General features: G+C 35.3%; 1 protein-coding gene across 3 annotated transcripts in view; it reads left to right on the top strand.

The window, feature by feature from the left end:
- malrd1 (MAM and LDL receptor class A domain containing 1) overlaps positions 1–18,523 on the top strand; it is a 41,383-nt gene extending 22,860 nt beyond the window's left edge. For all 3 annotated transcript variants that reach the window (XM_055207560.2, XM_055207549.2, XM_073859154.1), the window contains 16 exons: positions 240–525; positions 2,717–2,962; positions 3,306–3,463; positions 5,031–5,208; positions 7,191–7,319; positions 7,473–7,625; positions 8,793–8,950; positions 9,196–9,397; positions 9,487–9,765; positions 12,141–12,266; positions 13,789–13,855; positions 15,531–15,619; positions 16,559–16,652; positions 16,804–16,864; positions 17,477–17,560; positions 17,925–18,523. In XM_055207560.2, the coding sequence (XP_055063535.2) occupies positions 240–525; positions 2,717–2,962; positions 3,306–3,463; positions 5,031–5,208; positions 7,191–7,319; positions 7,473–7,625; positions 8,793–8,950; positions 9,196–9,397; positions 9,487–9,765; positions 12,141–12,266; positions 13,789–13,855; positions 15,531–15,619; positions 16,559–16,652; positions 16,804–16,864; positions 17,477–17,560; positions 17,925–17,999 (2,385 nt within the window). In that variant the 3' untranslated portion in view covers positions 18,000–18,523. The remainder of the gene's footprint in view (positions 1–239; positions 526–2,716; positions 2,963–3,305; positions 3,464–5,030; positions 5,209–7,190; positions 7,320–7,472; positions 7,626–8,792; positions 8,951–9,195; positions 9,398–9,486; positions 9,766–12,140; positions 12,267–13,788; positions 13,856–15,530; positions 15,620–16,558; positions 16,653–16,803; positions 16,865–17,476; positions 17,561–17,924) is intronic.
- The last annotated feature ends 328 nt before the right edge of the window (positions 18,524–18,851 follow it).

Here is an 18,851-nt window from a genome sequence, read left to right as displayed (position 1 = left end):
GTGTAACAATAATATTGCATTTTATATTCAGGACTTTAATTGGGATCAATATGTTATTGGTTTGAGGAGCAGTGATAACAATGTGGTAAATTATTTGCTTGTTTAAATTAAATCATGCAACATTCTCAGCAGTCAGCAGTACTTCAGCTGTACATATCGGAAAAAAAAATGCTGTTTATTCGTTAAATTAAATCAGTAGTAAAATAACTAAAATGTTTTTTTCTTGTCTCTTTTCCAAGATAATATTTTATGTTCACATGTCCGGTGACGGGATTGGCACTCTGAATGTGTACATGACTAAAAACGCCAACCACTCTCTCTTACTTAACCTTACCGGTAATCAAGGCAACTACTGGAAGAGACAGGAAGTTCCTCTCTCCTCATCTGAAAACTTTAAGATAATGTTTGAAGGCAAGGTGGGCAGCAGCACAGGAGTTCATATTTGCCTTGACGACATCATCTTCTCAGCGGGCTGTATTCTCAGCAGCAGTTTTGAGACAAACTCCAGTCCACTGTTACTCTCAGGTATACATTTTCTTTAATGATGCCTGTAACAGTGCAATTACAAAAAGACATAATCCAAATTTGACCTTGGCTATTAACACTGAACATCTTTTTTAATGTTTAGTGTGTCCAGGAAAACTAGAAAATAAACTAGGATGGGAATAAATGTATGATTTGTTATTTTTTCTCTAAACAAAATATGTAGCAATAACTCCCAGTCTTATTGTTTATTGAAATGAAACGTTGAGCTATTTCGAATGCATAAAGAGCAATGGCTATAACTATTGCATTATGTATTTCAGGCAGATTTAGAGGCTCTGCCGTGTTCACAGAATTACAACGTAAACTATAATATTAAAGGTGCCAAAGAATGCTGCGAATGCATGTTAAATTGTTCTCCGATATCTACATAGAAGGGATGTGGCTTTATTAAAGGTGCTGTAGAATATAACACTGTTTTTACCTAGGCATAGATGACAAATAAGAGTTCTGTACATGGTAATGACATATGTTAATCCTCCAACACCATTGTTTCCTCCTTGTGCATGCAAAAGACCGCTGGAAAAAGTAGCAATGCTGACATCGCGGGCACTTTCGTTGAATTTTTGGGTCAAACTTCTGGGTTTCATCCAACTTGTTACTTAAGATGCGTGTCATGCAATATCCACTTCTCGCCGCATGGGTGAAGTATCTTGGTACTGCCGAAACCGAGGAAGGAGAAGGAACCGCGGAAATTTTGTAGTCACATTTGTAGTGGTAGATGGGTGAACCTCCTGTCAGAACATCAGAACTGCAGGCATCGTTATAAAAACTGGGTCTGAGTCTGAATATGACAAACTAATTCCAACTAAAACAGTAAATTCTACCTTCTGTTCAAATTTCATGCAAATATCTGATAAAATTGATAAAGTTATAAGCAAAAACATGTGAATAAGCAGCATTTTCGGTTACACACATTCCATAGACATCTATATAACTTTTCCTCTGATTTCTAATATAAAAAATATCATAACTTTCTCAATCCTCAACAGATTTTTACAATCCCAGTATCTTTGTAAATGGGGGAATGTTTGCTCTGTCTAGTCATGTGATACATTTTGAGCTTTTGGGTTTTTGAAAATTTTGTCATCATACCTAAAAAAAGGCCAATCTCAGACTGACTGTGCTTTACAGTCGTGATGTAGACCCTAACATTAAATGACACCTTGTTGAAGTGGTTAATGGACGTTTCTGAGTGGTGATGTTTGTGTGGGTTTTTTTCTTCAGTTTAGAACTTCAAAAAGGATCTACACTGCCTGACAAAAGTCTTGTCGCTTGTGTACAAATTGACCTAAAGTGCCGCTAAAATATATTTCTAATCAAGATTTGTTTTCAAGAAATGGCTCATTTTAATCCCAACAGCTTTTGTAATAAAGTTTCAGTGCAAAACGAAACTGTCAAAAAGTATTCTAATATTCACAGCTTGGTAAAGCCCATTGAGTAAATTTTTTGTCCATTTTTGCAAAGACATAAGTCTTGTCGCCTTGTCATATATATAAGGTTCATCTGTGACTAATAATGGATCAATTAGGTCTCAGCTGTGTATAAAAAGAACCCAAGTACACTAGACCTTCACATCAACTACACCTCTGCAAACATGCCTAAGATTCACCCTGAGACTAAAGTTTTGATTATCAAGAGGCTGAAGACCAGATCAACTGCTGACCTTTAATGTGTCTCAGAGTCAACTACAGAGGATAAAAAAAAGATTTGAAGAGACTGGAGACGTTTTTGACAAGCCCAGGTCAGGCAGACCCCGGAAGACAACTGCTCGAGAGGACCGTTTGTCGGCTCGAAAATCCAAGGAAGCATGGAAGATGAAACCAAAGAATATTGATGAACTCTGGGAGGCATGCAAGACTGCTTTCTTTGCTATTCCTGATGATTTCATCAATACATTGTATGAATCCCTGTCAAACTGCATAGATGCAGTCCTTCAAGCTCATGGAAGTCATACAAGATATTAAATTTGGATCTCACAGCACCACTACTTAATTTGCTGAAATATTTTTAGTATTTGCAGTTCTACAAAATAGATAAGCGACAAGACTTTTGTCAGGTAGTAGTGTATAACATCAATAGTAGAACAATAGTAACAACATTGTACTTAATTTAATGTGTAATTTCAAATAACAGGATATTTATACTTTGAAGTACGTTTGTGTATTCACAGGCTCATGTCCACCAGGTTCTTTGCAGTGTAACAATGGAAACTGCTACAGATCCGAGCAGACATGTGACTTTACCGACAACTGTGGAGATGGAACTGACGAAATGGATTGTGGGACATCCTGCTCATTTGAAAACGGGCTCTGTGGTTGGAAAAGCAGCCTGGCGGACACCTTTAGTTGGACTCTTGGAGTTGGTTCTGTTCACAAGATCAGACCTCCTCATGACCACACGTTTAAAAACGGCAGCGGTAAAACTCCTTTGTGTTCAGTCATGTAACTGTTTATACAGTAATAACATACCTAACCAGATTGCCACAACAACACATTTGCACATTTATATGAAATAATATAGGCACAATTGCCGAATTACAGTATGTTTCAGTACAATTTAAGAATTCAAACACATCAGTGTTCAAAATGTTAATTGCAGCACGTCCAGTAACTTTTATTCATCCTGTTTCCACTCATCTGTTTCTAGAATGGTTTGCTCATCATCATCTTTTTTTTTTTACAAAGCATTAAATTTTTCAGTGACTTACAAATCAGGAAAATTTTAAGCAATTGACTCTTTCTCTGTCATTCATATTATAGGTCACTTTGCATACATGTCAGCCACTCCAGCTGGATTAAATGGCGATAAAGCTCACATGCGAAGTTCAGTGTGGAAGGAATCTAGTGCCAGATGTAAACTTGTCTTCTGGTACTATATTTCTGAAAAGGCCAGAGGAGTCATCCAGCTCTTCATTAAGGTAAATGACTAAACACTTACATAGTGGAGCAAAAATGGAAATGGGAAAAACAGCAATTCTCATCTTCCTCTGAGATCTTTTTGAGTCACATATACCTCTCACTGAGAAATTAAACACCATTGATATAAACATCTAAAATGAAATAAGGAACTAATAAAATTGCTCACAGCCCTCAAGTTAATACACTAACCTGACAGAAATCACACCCGTCTGCACTGTGCCCTAAGCTCTGCAAACAGCAGAAAGTGTCAGGGGAGCAGTAGTCAGTCAGAAACGCTCTCTGAATTATTATGCGTGTCGAGGTTTGATGATGTGTCTTTGGAGGGTTTTGGAGAGAGAGAAAGTGGGATGTAAGCAAAATTGTTGAGGTTAGCCAAACAACCGAAATCTCACAGCGCCTTAATAACAGAACAAACTTGTTCACAAAGTTTAAACACAAGGTGAGAGAAAGGTCTTTGTCATTTGAATTTATATTGTACATTTTAATTTTATATGGATAGCATCTTTGATTTATGCATTTAAATAGGCTTTAATTTTGAAGCTTGTCAGTTTTGTTAAATCTATGGCTCACAGAACTTATTATTAAACTTTATCTGTTCCTTTCATATTTGAAGTGTTTCCTAAGAGATATGTGACCTTGTTCGTGAAAACCCAGCTAAAGTCATTTACTGTTTTGTGATTGACTGTTTTCTACATTTCTGGATTTCACAGACAGGGTCACATTAAAATAACGATTTCATTGCTTATTACTTCTTCTCATTATTTTTATAATATTTTGATTAATGTTATGTAATGTTCGATCACATTGACTATTTAGGGTGTTTACCATCACCATCGTTTACAACAGATGATTGAAAGATATGCTTTTGCACAAAAAATTAAACATACCCAAATTGCTGTGTTTATTTTATCCAACCAAGCAAATTTGTCACTGAACCCTTTTGCCACAAGTGTGACAAAAGCATCACTTTACAATTATTAGGTCTATTAGCATGTTAAAATCAGTTGTGTGCAGAGCATATTGTATGTGTGTGATGCTTTACTTTAAAGATGCAGTGTGTAATTTTTAGAAGGATCTCTTGACAGAAATGCAAAATAATATACAAAACTATATTATCAGGGGTGTATGAAGACCTTTTTATAATGAACTTTTATGTTTTTATTACCTTAAAATGAGTTTTTATTTACATACACTGAGGGTCCCCTTACATGGAAGTCACTATTTTGTGCCGCCATATTTCAACAGAAGCCCTTAACGGACAAACCTTTTTACTAAGTTATGTCCGACGATGACGTGTTTTTCCGGTGGTGGCTACCGTAGCTTTTCTATGCGTTTCAAAACCAGGGGTGAGCAGTGGACTACGCCGTTGGTTGCAATTCACAACCTCACCACTAGATGACACTAAAATGTACACACTGCACCTTTAACCTCATATTAACCCTAACCTTATACAGTATGTTGCTGTTCTGATTTAATCACAAAGCAGCAGCCTGAATTGTCAATTTGGCTGCGACTTTGCTGTAACTTCTAACTGTATTTTATCTTTTCTTCATGTGTGACGGACAGACAGAAAATGAGCTGAAGCAGATCTGGACACAGCAGGAGATGTATGAAGGTTGGATAAGAGCGGAGGTGCCGCTGAAAAAACTAAGGAACTTTATTCTGATATTTGAAGCGGTTCGTTCACGAGATGTAAGTGGCGGACCGGCTCTCGACGACCTGGAATTCAATGACTGCGCACCACGTGAGTCTTTTATATCAATATAAATCAGTTTTCTTTCTGATTTTCAATAACAGTTTGTTACAAAACAAAATAAGGGTCATCACAACACATTTATTATGCAAGAAATTTGAACAAGATGACATTGTTTATTTTATTTTATTGGTTGTTTATTTATTTATTCTTAACTAAATTCTTAATTATTGTGCTCCCCCATTTTTATTATTGCAGAATGGGTGTGTCTATGTAGTAATACTGTACATGTAGTAACAATACCTTTGAGCCTTTGTGGATCTTAAAAGTTAATCTAAAGAGATTACACATCTGACATTCTGAGATAGCGTAAGCATGTGTAAGCATAATAATGTGTTTCAGAGTCAGGCCCATAGTAAACAAGAAGTGCATGCAAGAGATTTATAGTTGCCCAGGAGAAAAGAAGTTCTCATCTCCACATTTATTTCCCACGAGTCTCTTTTACTTAACGTTCATGCATAAGCATGACCAGCAGGACCCTGAGGCTTGTCCTCAACAGTGCCTCATGAAAGGCAACATCACCTCTTAATTGGATGAGAATTGATTTGCTAATTCTGACAAGACATCAGGGAGGAACACTAAATTACGCAATAAGTCCCCCTTTTAATTTTCAGGATTAACATGGAAAATGTCAGATTTCATTTACATACTGGCACTTTATAATCACAGCAATTACCCTTAGGGGTTGGGGTTCTAGTTTTCAAAACAGAGATGTCAAACTCAATCTGTGTTTAGACTACATGTTTAGTTTAACATTAAAAACCAATGCATAATTCTGAAATTATGTCTGCAGAGGCATGAAGCAAAAAATGTTTAGGCAAATATATTTTTCATTTTATAATTTGCCATTGCTTTTATCAGGCTATAATTTAATATTAAAGTTTAAACACCAGTTTGCTTGGCTGTCTTACTGTCTATTTTCTAGTGCTGATTCCTCTGAGCCTTTAAATGTTTCCTAAATGTGCTTTTTTGATTTTAAGCTTTTAAATGTATGCAAGATGCATAAGTAATAGCACATCTCACTCACTACTATTTTTCTATTACTGTGACTGTAACTTGTATCAATGGTTTAAACTCTCTTTGGCTCTTTCAAAATGTTTGGAAAAATGCAATAGTGAAAAGTTTTTTTATTTCAAGATATTTGTGCAGAATTAAAGGGATAGTTCAGAAAAAATGAAAATTACCCCATGATTAACTCACCCTCAAGCCATCTGAGATACATATGTACATCATTACACAATTTAAGATATTTTAGAAACCGTCCCCGCTCTTCCAAGATTTTTTAAACCGTAGAAAGCAGTGTCCATGACTTTCAACCCCAAAAAAGTGCATCTTTCCTTCACAGAACTAATCCACAAGGCTACATGGGGTATAAAGGCCTTCTTTAGGTAATCGATGCAAATTTGTATGAAAAATATCCTTATCTTTTTATAATAGTTTATAAAAAAAAATTCTTACAAAAAATATTAGATTACTTTTTTGGCGGGTGGGGGGTTCAGCAGTGTGTGTTCAACAGTGATTATGCATGGGTGGCAGTCATATGTACTGTATGGAGGTCAAGGTATTCAATATATACACTGAATTCATTAAAATGTTTGTTTCCTAAATATATACTTTCATATCTAAATTGCATTTTCACACAGATTTTGCATGTACAAAAGTCCCAATCACAATGCAAAATTAATAAGAGTGGTTGCCAGGGCATTGGTGTGGTTGCTAAGGTGTTCTGATTGTTAAAATGTTGCAAATTATACAGTATGATTGCTAGAGTGTTATTAATGTTACTTACTGGTCTGGGTCAAGAGAGCTCACCCTTGGGTTTCTATGAGAAATTAGGTGACAAGGCTTCTCTACTTAAAATGTATTTATCGAATAATACCCATTTTGCGATCTACCATGTGTGAGTGACCATAAGATTAGATTTGAAACCAATATACAGTAAAGATTAAACAGATTTTTCCCATGTTTTTCAGAAGCTGTACTTCCTGGCTCATGTCCTGCTATCACAGATTTTGTGTGTAATAATGGAGACTGTATTGAGTATCATTTGGTGTGTGATGGTAAAGCAGACTGTTCAGATGAGTCGGATGAGATGGACTGTTGTAAGAACATCTGTATATACATCAGAATCCAGCCAGCATTGTTTTGTTGATTGCTATTGTGTCACATTTTGACATGAGGAAACATATTAAGATTCACTTTGTAGTTTTGTATTTTGAGGAGCTAACATTTCATCTTCTCATTGGCTCCAACAGTGGTCGTTCCAGGAGGATGTAGTTTTGATATGCCTGAAGGTCTTTGGGAGGAAACATGTCAGCTGTCTCAGGATCTTACTGATGACTTTGACTGGGATATAGGCTATGGCAGAATGTTTAATGGGACAGGACCATCAGCTGACAACAGCCCTAGTTAGTAATACTTTAAAATTCCCTTTATACACTGTAAAAAAACGCTGTAGAAATTACAGTATTAATGGGTATTACTGGCAACTAGCTGCCAGTAACTTACTGTAGATTTTACATTTATGTTATTTACTGGCAACATTTTGTTCAAAGTTAAATGAACATGAAACATTTTTTGACTTTATCTTCTACAGTAAGTTACTGGCAACCAGCTGCAAAATTACAGCAAATTTTTTAGAGTGTATTTATCATTTTCAGAATTAAATATACACACCATTACCATACAACACAATACAAATATTAAATGCATAATATATATTGTTGCTAAACAGAAAGTATAGCCTACAGATGCTGTCTTGTAGCTTTTTGTTATTTTAAGCTTTGAGCAGGTGGGAGTTGAGAAAGATGTGACTTGGGAAAAAAACTGAATCCAGAATAGTTGCAGTACCTAATGGCTACATATAAAGTTTAGTGTGTGTTGAAATAAATGTCTTACTGATTCAACAGTCCTCATACATCACACAGACTCTATTGGCTGTGAAGCGACTTTAAAATCCATCTCGTAGTACGTCCTGAAAAGCGATATGATACATTTACCAGGGTTTGAACATGCCATATACTGTATATCAGACTAATCAAGATATACTGCTTTCTGTCCAAATTATTCTATTTCTACTGCATTTTGTAGATGTTTCCTATAAGATGTTATGAAATTTCGTCTGACTCATTAATCATTGCATAATTTAAAATCCAAGCGCTTGGAGCAATTTCCAATTACATCCCGTGATCAGATTTTTTTGGATAGAGTACCATTGAGTTATTCATGGCCATTATATATTTTTACCTACACTGAGAGATCAGTGTCAAACAATGAAAGAGTCTATTGTAGATTATTTTAATTGTGGTTTTGCTCTCTCATATTTGATTGATTTAGTCTAATGAACTTAATATGGATTTTTTATGGCAGGCACAGAGTCAAGGAAATTGCAGTTTTTTCTTAGTATCGAGTCGCTTTGGACAAGATCGTTCTAACAAACCTCTATCTTAATCTATGGCATTTGCTAATATGAAGAATAAAATGAAACCAATTATTCTAAATGCATTTTAATTAGATTTTAGCTATTTTTAAAAGCAATTTTTGATTTAATATTTTGTGTTTGTTTACTCATTAAGATGGAAGAGGGGGTTACTTGTATGTGAACTCCAGCGCCCAGAGAGAGGGAGATCTTGCCAGGTTAATAACCAAGCAGGAATTTCCTGCTAGTGTTGGTATTTGTCATCTGCGCTTCTGGTACCACATGTACGGCTCACATCATATGGGTACGCTGAAGGTGAGATTCGTGTTGCAAATAAAAAAACATATTTCACAAAAGGTGATGTATTTACCCCTTTACACATGCAGCAGCCATAAAATACATGCCATATGTTATGTAATAAGTATTTCTGCCAGTCTAAGAACCGTCTTTGTTATGATTTATAAAATATGTAATGAAAAAAAATCATGAGTTTTCCAGAGTTATGAGCTCAATGACACGAATATAAAAGTTGCATATGAATTCTGGGTACTATATTTCAGGTGTATACGGTGGGGCACAATGGAAGACACCTGTTAATATGGGCAACCTGTGACAACCATGGAGACACCTGGAATTATGCTAATGTGATCCTATCCAACGTATCACCGTTTAAAGTCAGCATTGAGGCCGAAGCTGGAGCAAACCAGTGGACAGTTATTGCTGTAGATGATCTCTCATTTACTAGAGAATGTCTCATAGGAGGTACTTAACTGGGTTCTTTTCTCGTTCCCCTTACACGTCTTCCCGTACCCAGCTTGAAATCTTAACAGTTTGTTTCTGTTTGTTTTCAGCTCCAGTGACCCCCATCCCAATAACATGCCACATGGAACAGTTCCAGTGTTTGTATATGTTTGAATGTATACCACTGAGCTGGCATTGTGACGGGGAGGTGGACTGTTTTGACCGCTCGGATGAGGACATGTGTTCAAGTGTGGATCCTGGAACTGTGCCTCCACAAGCAGAGTGTGAGACGGGGGAATTCAGCTGTAGGAACAACACCTGTATTCCAGCACTGCTTCGTTGCGATGCGGTTTCAGACTGCCCCAATGGAGAAGATGAGCATGGATGCCGTAAGACCTAAGCGTGCACATGTGTACATTTTTAAATATAGCTCATGCATATGTACATACTGTATGCATGAATTATGCATCTATAATTGATTGAGAATATTCTTTCATTCTTTCTTAATGAAATTCTGGTGGAGCAACCTCTACACTCACCTGAAGAATTATTAGGAACATCTGTTCAATTTATCATTAATGCAATGGTGTAATGGTGTGGGGGATGTTTTCTTGGCACACTTTATGCCCCTTAGTGCCAATTGGGCATTGTTTAAATGCCACAGCTTACCTGAGCATTGTTTCTGACCATGTCCATTCCTTTATGACCACCATGTACCCATCTTCTGATGGCTACCTCCAGCAGGATAATGCACCATGTCACAAAGCTCGAATCATTTCAAATTGGTTTCTTGAACATGACAATAAGTTCACTGTACTAAAATGGCCCCCACAGTCACCAAATCTTAACCCAATAGAGCATCTTTGGGATGTGGTGGAACAGGAGCTTCGTGCCCTGGATGTGCATCCCACAAATCTCCATCAACTGCAAGATGCTATACTAACAATATGATTGTTAGTATAATTCTAAAGAATGTTGAATTAATGCACTTTGTTGAATCAATGCCACGTAGAATTAAAGGAATTGTCTACTCATTTTCAATATTAAAATATGTTATTACCTTAACTAAGAATTGTTGATACATCCCTCTATAATCTGTGTGCGTGCACGTAAGCGCTGGAGCGCGCTGTGACGCTTCGATAGCATTTAGCTTAGCCCCATTCATTCAATGGTACCATTTAGAGATAAAGTTAGAAGTGACCAAACACATCAACGTTTTTCCTATTTAAGACGAGTAGTTATACGAGCAAGTTTGGTGGTACAAAATAAAACGTAACGCTTTTCTAAGCGGATTTAAAAGAGGAACTATATTTTATGGCGTAATAGCACTATCTTAAATAGGAAAAACGTTGATGTGTTTGGTCACTTCTAACTTTATCTCTAAATGGTACCATTGAATGAATGGGGCCAAGCCAAACGCCATCGAAGCGTCGCAGCGCGCCCCAGCGCCCACGCGCACGCACACAGATGACAGAGGGATGCATCAACAATTCTTAGTTAAGGTAATAACATATTTTAATATTGAAAATGAGTAGACTATTCTTTTAAGGCAGTAATATAACAGTACTTATACTGCACATATACATGTAAACAGTGCCCTCCATAAGTATAGGGACAATAATGGCAAAACTGCTCTATTTGCGTGGGAGTCAAGAAACACATTTAAAAGTGCAGTTTTTCGTAAAGAGTTCAAACAAACCGACCAAAACACAAAAGATGGAACAGAATGAGAATTCCTCAAGGGTGGCGATGGCCTCCATGACCTTCATATCCCGCAAGCGATACGGTAGAGTGGATGCCAACAAGAAGCAACTCCCCCGAACTGTCTTGAGCGAGTCGCTATTTTCAAGCGTGTTATTCACTCGCGGCCTGCTAGTCACGACACCACTTGTAGCTCGGGGACACAGAGGAGTCACTGAGACTTCACAGTGTATCAATTTCATCCATTACTTCTGCAGTCTGAGTCTTGCATTTGTTGACAACACACATGAAGTTAGGATGAAAGGTTGTTGTTCTTTGTAATGCTTCATGCTTCCACATTTAGTAAGCAGATCAAAGAATATGGAAATTAGTCCCGCCTCCACTCTTTCGCACCACCTCGGACCATAGATATATATGTAAATATTAGATTTGTACATTTGTATTTATTATGAAGGCATCTAGAGGTTGCTCCACCAGAATTTCATTGTACATGTGCAGTGACAATAAAGATGTTATCTAAATAGATGCTACATTCGGCAGTTTCAGACACATAATTGCTAAGTTTGATTTTTACACATTGCATACGTGAACTGCACATTTGTAGCACTAATTTTTAAGCGCTGATGTTAACAGGACCTGAAGCAGCAGTGCTGTGATTGTTTCAGTGCTATGAGGCATCCAAACATAATATCTACGACTCAAACTACTGATCACGCGTTCAACATGTTAATGTGACCAAGGCGATTGATGAGACTGGCCCTTATTTTATGGAGAAAATACTCAGCAATGGTGTTAAATGATGAATTTGCCCATGACTTGTCTTCAAATATATTAAAAACACCACACAGACATATACAACAATAAAAACCTGATTTTCCCCACAGTGGGACTTTAATAAAATGTAACATTCTGGACCTTTGACTCGTATTCATCTTATAAATTTCTTGTCCCCACATCAAACAGAGCAATTTTGTCTTTACTATTCCAATATTTACGGAGGGCACTGTACATTTATCTTTAACACGTTTATCTTTTATCTCTCTCCGTCTTTCTTTTCCTATAGCCATTAGGGAATGTGCTGATGGGGAATTAGTGTGTGAGGTGACAGGCAACTGTATACCATATCAGAGACGATGTGATGGTATTGTAGACTGCTCATCTTTTAACTCTGATGAGTCCAGCTGTTATGGTAAGACTCACATGTTCATTCACTTAATTATTAAAAGAGGTCATATTAAACATGTTTTTTTTATTTGATTTTTAAGCTAAGGTTTTGTATTATACATTTTTTGTACTGTCATGCACAAATAAACTATTTTTATGATAATTTTGCTGCTGTGCCTTTAAAACTGTCAAGTTCAATATAATTTTTCCACTGGTTCATCCTTAAATAACAGCCAGTTTGCAAAGCCTTTTGGCAGATAGGAGCAGTTTCCTGGACAGGGTTTACATTAATCCAGGACTTGGCATTAGTTATATTAGGACATTTAAGTCGTTTTTACAAAAAATGCCTTACAAAAAACAAGACTGGTGTGCATCTTGAGACACAACAATGGCACTGATATATGTTAAGGTATGTCAGTGCAATATTTTTTAAATTAAGGAAGTTTAAACATGCATTTTAGTCTGGGACTATCTTCAGCCCTGTCCGTGAAATCACCCCATAAAATTTGATCTGAGACGTTGCAAATTTAAATGATGAGGGACTATGTCAGGGTGGAATTCTTCAGATGGTTATGCATAGTTGTATATCAAACAGCACAAGACCACATTTTACTGTTTTCCTCAGTTTTATCTTGTTTAGCAATATTACCTCATCTTCTTGACTCAGTTGGACAAATTTTTTAAGAAACACTCCATGTTCTCAAAGTACCATGAACTGTTACCTCTTCATTGCTTTTTTAATAACTGCCAATTGGACTTACAGTAACTGTAGTGTTATAAGCAAAAATGTCACAACAAAACAAGTTTTCGGTAAAACTAACTAAGGGGTGACAGAGATTAGCTTAAGCCAGGACTAGGCCTTAGTTTAATTATATAACTAGTTTTAACAAAGATATGTCAGTGCAAGTTGTTTTCAGTTTGGACAGCACTTAAATTTATTTTAGTCTAGGACTAGTCTAATCCCTCTCCGGGAAACTGCCCTTATGTTACTTGTTTTGTAGGAATTATGTTTAAATTACATTTTCTGTTATATAAGTTTTCTGTTTAACATCTGCATGTTTTGGGGAAGGAAATTGTAAAAGACATCCAGACATATCAGAAGTAGATATAGATCAAATCTTTAACCTAATCTGACTAACAGTAATTTCTTTAATGAGTGCCTTTTAGTACCCCAAAATTTATGATCAGCATAAAATACATTGCATTAAAGTAATATATTGCTTCTCATGTAGTAGGCAAATTTTTTAGGATACTACAATAACGGTTGTAATGGGAACTGTGCCCCTAAAGCACCACAGGGGTTAAGTGTCTTGGTCAAGGTTACATTATTCATGCGGACACACTGCAACTTACTTGTTATGGGTTATCGCTAAATGGGTTGGAACCTTTGGCTGCCATCCCAGAACCTTAACCACAATAGTGCTACGACTGAATCTGGGGAAATGAATCGTGGGAAGTGAGATCCTTATAGGATGTGATCGTTCATTATAATGATTATTTTATTATACATCATTATTATGTAATTGAATGATGTGTTTTTCCTCCAGAGTGTCCCTTTGGGTACTGTCTCAATGGAGGAATATGTGTAGTAACGGAGAATGGGCCAATATGCTTGTAAGTTTCTCAAAAGTGCATTCATTCAGTTTAGTTCAATTGTATTTATGCATAGTGCTTTTCCTAATGTAGATGATCAAAGTAAAGTAAAAAATAACAATTTAATGTACAAATAAAATTTGGTTTGTGGACATGGTAAATCATTTTGATGTCTGGAATGCAAAATACACTGTAAAAATAAAAGATGAATCAACTTTAAAAGGAAGTAAACAAATTTAAAGAAAATTAAGTTAAAAATATTTAAATATTTTTGATGTTACCAAGGCAAAAAAATAAATTTCTCTGGCCAAAAAATATTTTAAATATATGCTAAATACATTTAGAATTGTAGAATGTTATGCTCAATTGAATATATTTTAAATTTGGAAATATATTTAGTTTTAACCTTCATACAGTATATCAACATATATTTCAAAATGTATTTCAAGGGCAAGCAAATATATTACATTCCATAAGACAAACATTTTTTGTTTGACTAAATATATTTTAAATATATGCTAAATACAAGTTTATTTTATAAAATATATTTTTGAAGTTGAAAATATATTTAATATATTAAATGTTTACAGGTTTGTAACAAAGTTTTTCTTCCAATGCGCATGAATATATTAGTGTGCTAAATATATTTTTTAAGGCTTTAAAAATATTTTTAATATATTTCAAAATATATAAAAAATGGCCAAAAACAATCTGTGAAAAATATATTTTTGTAAACATATTACAAAATATATTTCAGCAAATATATTTTTTGGCCATTTTTGTCTATTTTGAAATAGATATAAAATATATTTTAAAATATATATGTTTTTTGCTGTATGGGTTCTTTTACCTTATATGCTTTTTTACTTAAAATGAGAAAATGTAAGTATATAAAACTTATGTAAAGTCCCCATGCTGTTATTGTTGTGTTATAATCCAGCACAATATTATAATGTATAAAAGCTCACAATCATGCTCAATTTTAAACTGAAATCAAGTTATGAGTTACAAGTTTTATTGTCCTAGAGGACAAAGATACTGTTATTTTCACTGGGTTTCAATCTTATTGATTTCAAAAGACCTACATCTCTTCTTTCTCTTACGGTGGAAAAATCCCCAACCATTTAAGGGACAAGATCCTACTGAAGATCTTGCCTTTGAATGAATCATATTATCTTTTACAGTACCAGTGAAATATCACATTAAAATGTGAGAATGTTACACAAAGAGCATCAGTGGCATGGCCTTGAGTTTAAACTTGTGCTTTTCAGCTGACTGCCAAAGCATGTCATCTGTAATTACAGCCCTGCCTAGGCCAGAAAACACAAACTTTTCTATCACCTCCTCCCCAGACGGTTTCTCCTGAAATGATGGATGTCATCACTTATAAATTATGAGAATTACGAGAAGTCTCTTAAGTGTTTGTATATGTGTGTGCTGGCATGCAACTGATTTTTAGCATAGCTTAAAGGCATTCTTTATGTGAAAGATGCGTAATGGATTAAAGAAGGCGAATGCAAGAGAAAGAGAGGGATAGTGCGTGTCTTTTCTTCATTACAGGAGCTTAGGGAAGGCTATTGCAGATTATAGGCACATGTGGATGCCTCCAAGCGTATTTTCACCCAGTTATTTATTCCTTTTGGGCTTTGGATAACCAGAATTCCTTTTGAATAATAATTCTGCTTTTTGTTTCTAGTTGTTCATCACTGTGGGCTGGTAATCGTTGCAATGTAAGGCAAAAACCAATAACTCCTACAACACACGTTATACCAGATAGTAAACTAGGTAAGTGAGGGAACAGGTGTGTATGTGGGTGATTCTTACAAAATCCAGACTTAAAAGGTGTCCAGCATCAGATTTTTTTAAAAAGCACTTGATGCCAAATCTTTTTTTTTTGCATATATAAGATTAAGGTCTGAACTTACTATAGCCATTATTTTTAGAGGATTTAAAAAATAATTCATATAGAATTATTTAAATTTTTTAGATTGTCATTATCAAAAATTATCATTACCGCAAAATGATATTAAATTAAATATATGCATTTACAAACTCGTGTTTCGGTAATGAGAACTAAAAAGTTGTCTAGGTACTATGACAAACAAAATGTCAACTTTTATCTGAAAAGAAAAAATAAGACCTGCTTACCTGGTAGCCATCTTGAGTGTCACAGTCAATTATGTCATTTCTAACATTTTATTTTTGAAAATGTTAGTTCATTGAGGGCTTAAACAATGATTGAAAATTGTTGCGGAGGATGAGAAAAATTTTCTTGGACACATTTATATTCCTTGTTATTGTCTCTACATTTACCAATGATCACCAAATACCACATGTACTACTGTAAATGTTTGCACTGCACTGAAGCTTTTTATTTTTTAGATTTTTTAATTATAAATATTTCCATGTCAAAAACCCCAAATCCAGTCATGGACACATTGCGGTAATGAAAATTTTCCCCTTAAATGTGGAAAAAACAACAAAATTGGTTTGTATGATGTCATTTGAAATCATGTGCAAAATAGTACATGAAGAGTTTTTTGTAACTGTATGCTTCTTATTTTGATAATCTTACTTGGAATTTACTTTTTTATCAAAATGTTTCATGAAACCTCATAAGTCTAATTTTGCAAGAATCACCCATGTGGTATTTTTGCCTGTTTCTGCTCTGATCTTTATAAATGTATGCTTAGCTATTTAACATGTGTGTTTATTTATACTCAGCTTTCAGTATTGGTTTGAGCATTGTGCTGATCTTCTTGGTCTTTGCCACTGGAGTCATTTTATTTTGTTTATTTCGAAGACGACGTTCACTTAAGTAAGTCTTTTCTTTATGATGTCTTAACAAGATGTCTTTACTTTCTGTTTTCAGAATGTGTCTAAATATGTCGATATTACTTCTTCACCATGAATAATTACTATTGCTCTGATTTATGTGCTTGTTCACTACATTCTTCCTGACTGAACAGAGACTCCAGGCTTATCGACAATGAAGTGTTGGATTGCTCTGCTTGTGACGTGCAAAGAAAGGTCAGTCGTATATTTTAATATACGTTTTAAAGTTTCTTTTTTCAAAGGCTTGTATGCAGTGAAGATTCATATTATGCAATGATATGTTTAAATTGCTAATAAAGACTTTCTCCTAAAGGGCTTTATGTGTTACATTTATCTCTCTAACATCCCAGACTATCTTTGTGCCCCATCTTCATTTCTCTTTTCCGCTTACAGCCTTTTTTCTTTTAGGAATGAACAGTGTTATTCAGTCATTTATATCTCTTTGCAGGTGTGATAGAGCCGGTCTGTCACACAGCTGATGGAAAATATTGACCTGTATGCCTGTTTTTGTGTCTGTCACATGCTAAACTTACTTTATTGTGCAAGTAATATACAGTTATTCTTAAGAAAACAGGCATTTTTCAATAGTTGAAACCCAAATTTCGCTGTTACACAATACTGTGAATAATTTTTTTCAAAAGTAAAGTGCAGCATGGGAGACAGTAAAAACCAAAACATTTCACGGTTGTTTGTATTTCTCATTCTAGTCAGTTATTACACAGTTTAATGTAATAAGTGTGTGTGCTTTGGACAGGCACTGAAACATATTTGTATTATTTTGGGTAAATTAATTAATTCTTGTTATAGCTGCCCTCTCTTGCCATTAAACCCAGAAGGCCTGGTCATCATCGGCTAAACATCAGTGTTTACCCATGGAGAGACGAATCAAAGGTATGAAAAATCAACATAATCCATTCAGTTCCATTCCAGACACACTTTTATACTCCTGAATGACTAACTGGGTGGTGGATAATGCAATCTGAGTGCTCATTTATAGTTCTTTGCTGTATTGGTGGTAGAGGAATGAAAGGCCTTTTTGAAACATGCATGAATGTAATGTAACAAAAAACCAAATGCAGCCAACACTGACAAGTCATAAATGAAAATAATCTCCATGTCTCGCTATAATGATAACATGTGTTCTTTCGCCACCCAAGTTTTCCAGTATGTCTTACAGAGTAAATAGACTGTACAGTATATTAAGTGCACCTCATGCGTTCATCTGCACCTGTCTTTGCTTGTGTGTGCTGTTTAGATCTCAATCTCAAAGGACGCCAATCTCTCTTTCTCCAATCCACTCTACAAGTGCTCGAGAAGTTCTGAAGCCTAAACCAAACAGACACACAATCACACAAACACACTGAACGTCAGTCCCTGTAGATTTACAGTTTCTTCATCTTAATTTGAGTCTCATTGAAAGCATGGCTGTACTTGTTTAAGGTTTGGTACTCTGTTAATTTCAGTAGAGCTCATGGGAAGTGAAGTGTGATCACATACAATACAAGTTTAATTTAACCAAAATACGTCATTTCAACTTGATCGTCATGAAAAGGAGGTTTCTTAAATAACTTTAACTTGTCCCATATGCTGTGATATTGTATACAATAGTTGACTTCTAATGCCAACCTTTAATTTTGGTAAACCTAACAAGTGCTTCGCTTATAGATTGGTAACATCCACTTCTGTAATGGGGAAGGCATTTCCTCTATTATTTCTTTCTATCTATGTATGATTACTTATTTTGTCTACTATTAAAATATGAAACCATGCCTTTCAGAACATGTAAATGATGAGTTTGGTTACAAAACGAAGTAACATAATAATAAACATGTTTTGACAAAAATCTGTTCTGTATTTTTGTTAGTTATTAAGGCTTAAATCAAAACAAACCAACTGCAGTTGCAACTCAGTCTCATGGCAAGTCGTGTTATAGTAACAAAAATTTTGATTATTTTATTTGTGTTTGCTGACACGAATTTCCGCTGTTTTTCGTGTCTCTGGAGATTAATGTCGGACAAAAAACCAATGCATAAAATTACATCCTAATGCAAACCCCGAATCTAAGCCTAACCCCAAGCGACAATGATTTAGAGGTAGGAAAGAATGATGAGAAAAAATATATCTCACGGGATTTTGTTATATAGTCGCGTTGTTTTTTGATTCTTTTTTCGTGATATCACGG

Source organism: Misgurnus anguillicaudatus, chromosome 21 (assembly GCF_027580225.2).
Source record: "Misgurnus anguillicaudatus chromosome 21, ASM2758022v2, whole genome shotgun sequence".
NCBI lineage: Eukaryota > Metazoa > Chordata > Actinopteri > Cypriniformes > Cobitidae > Misgurnus > Misgurnus anguillicaudatus.
The sequence above is the reverse complement of the archived record's forward strand: the minus strand, read 5'-3'. Positions and strand labels throughout refer to the sequence as shown.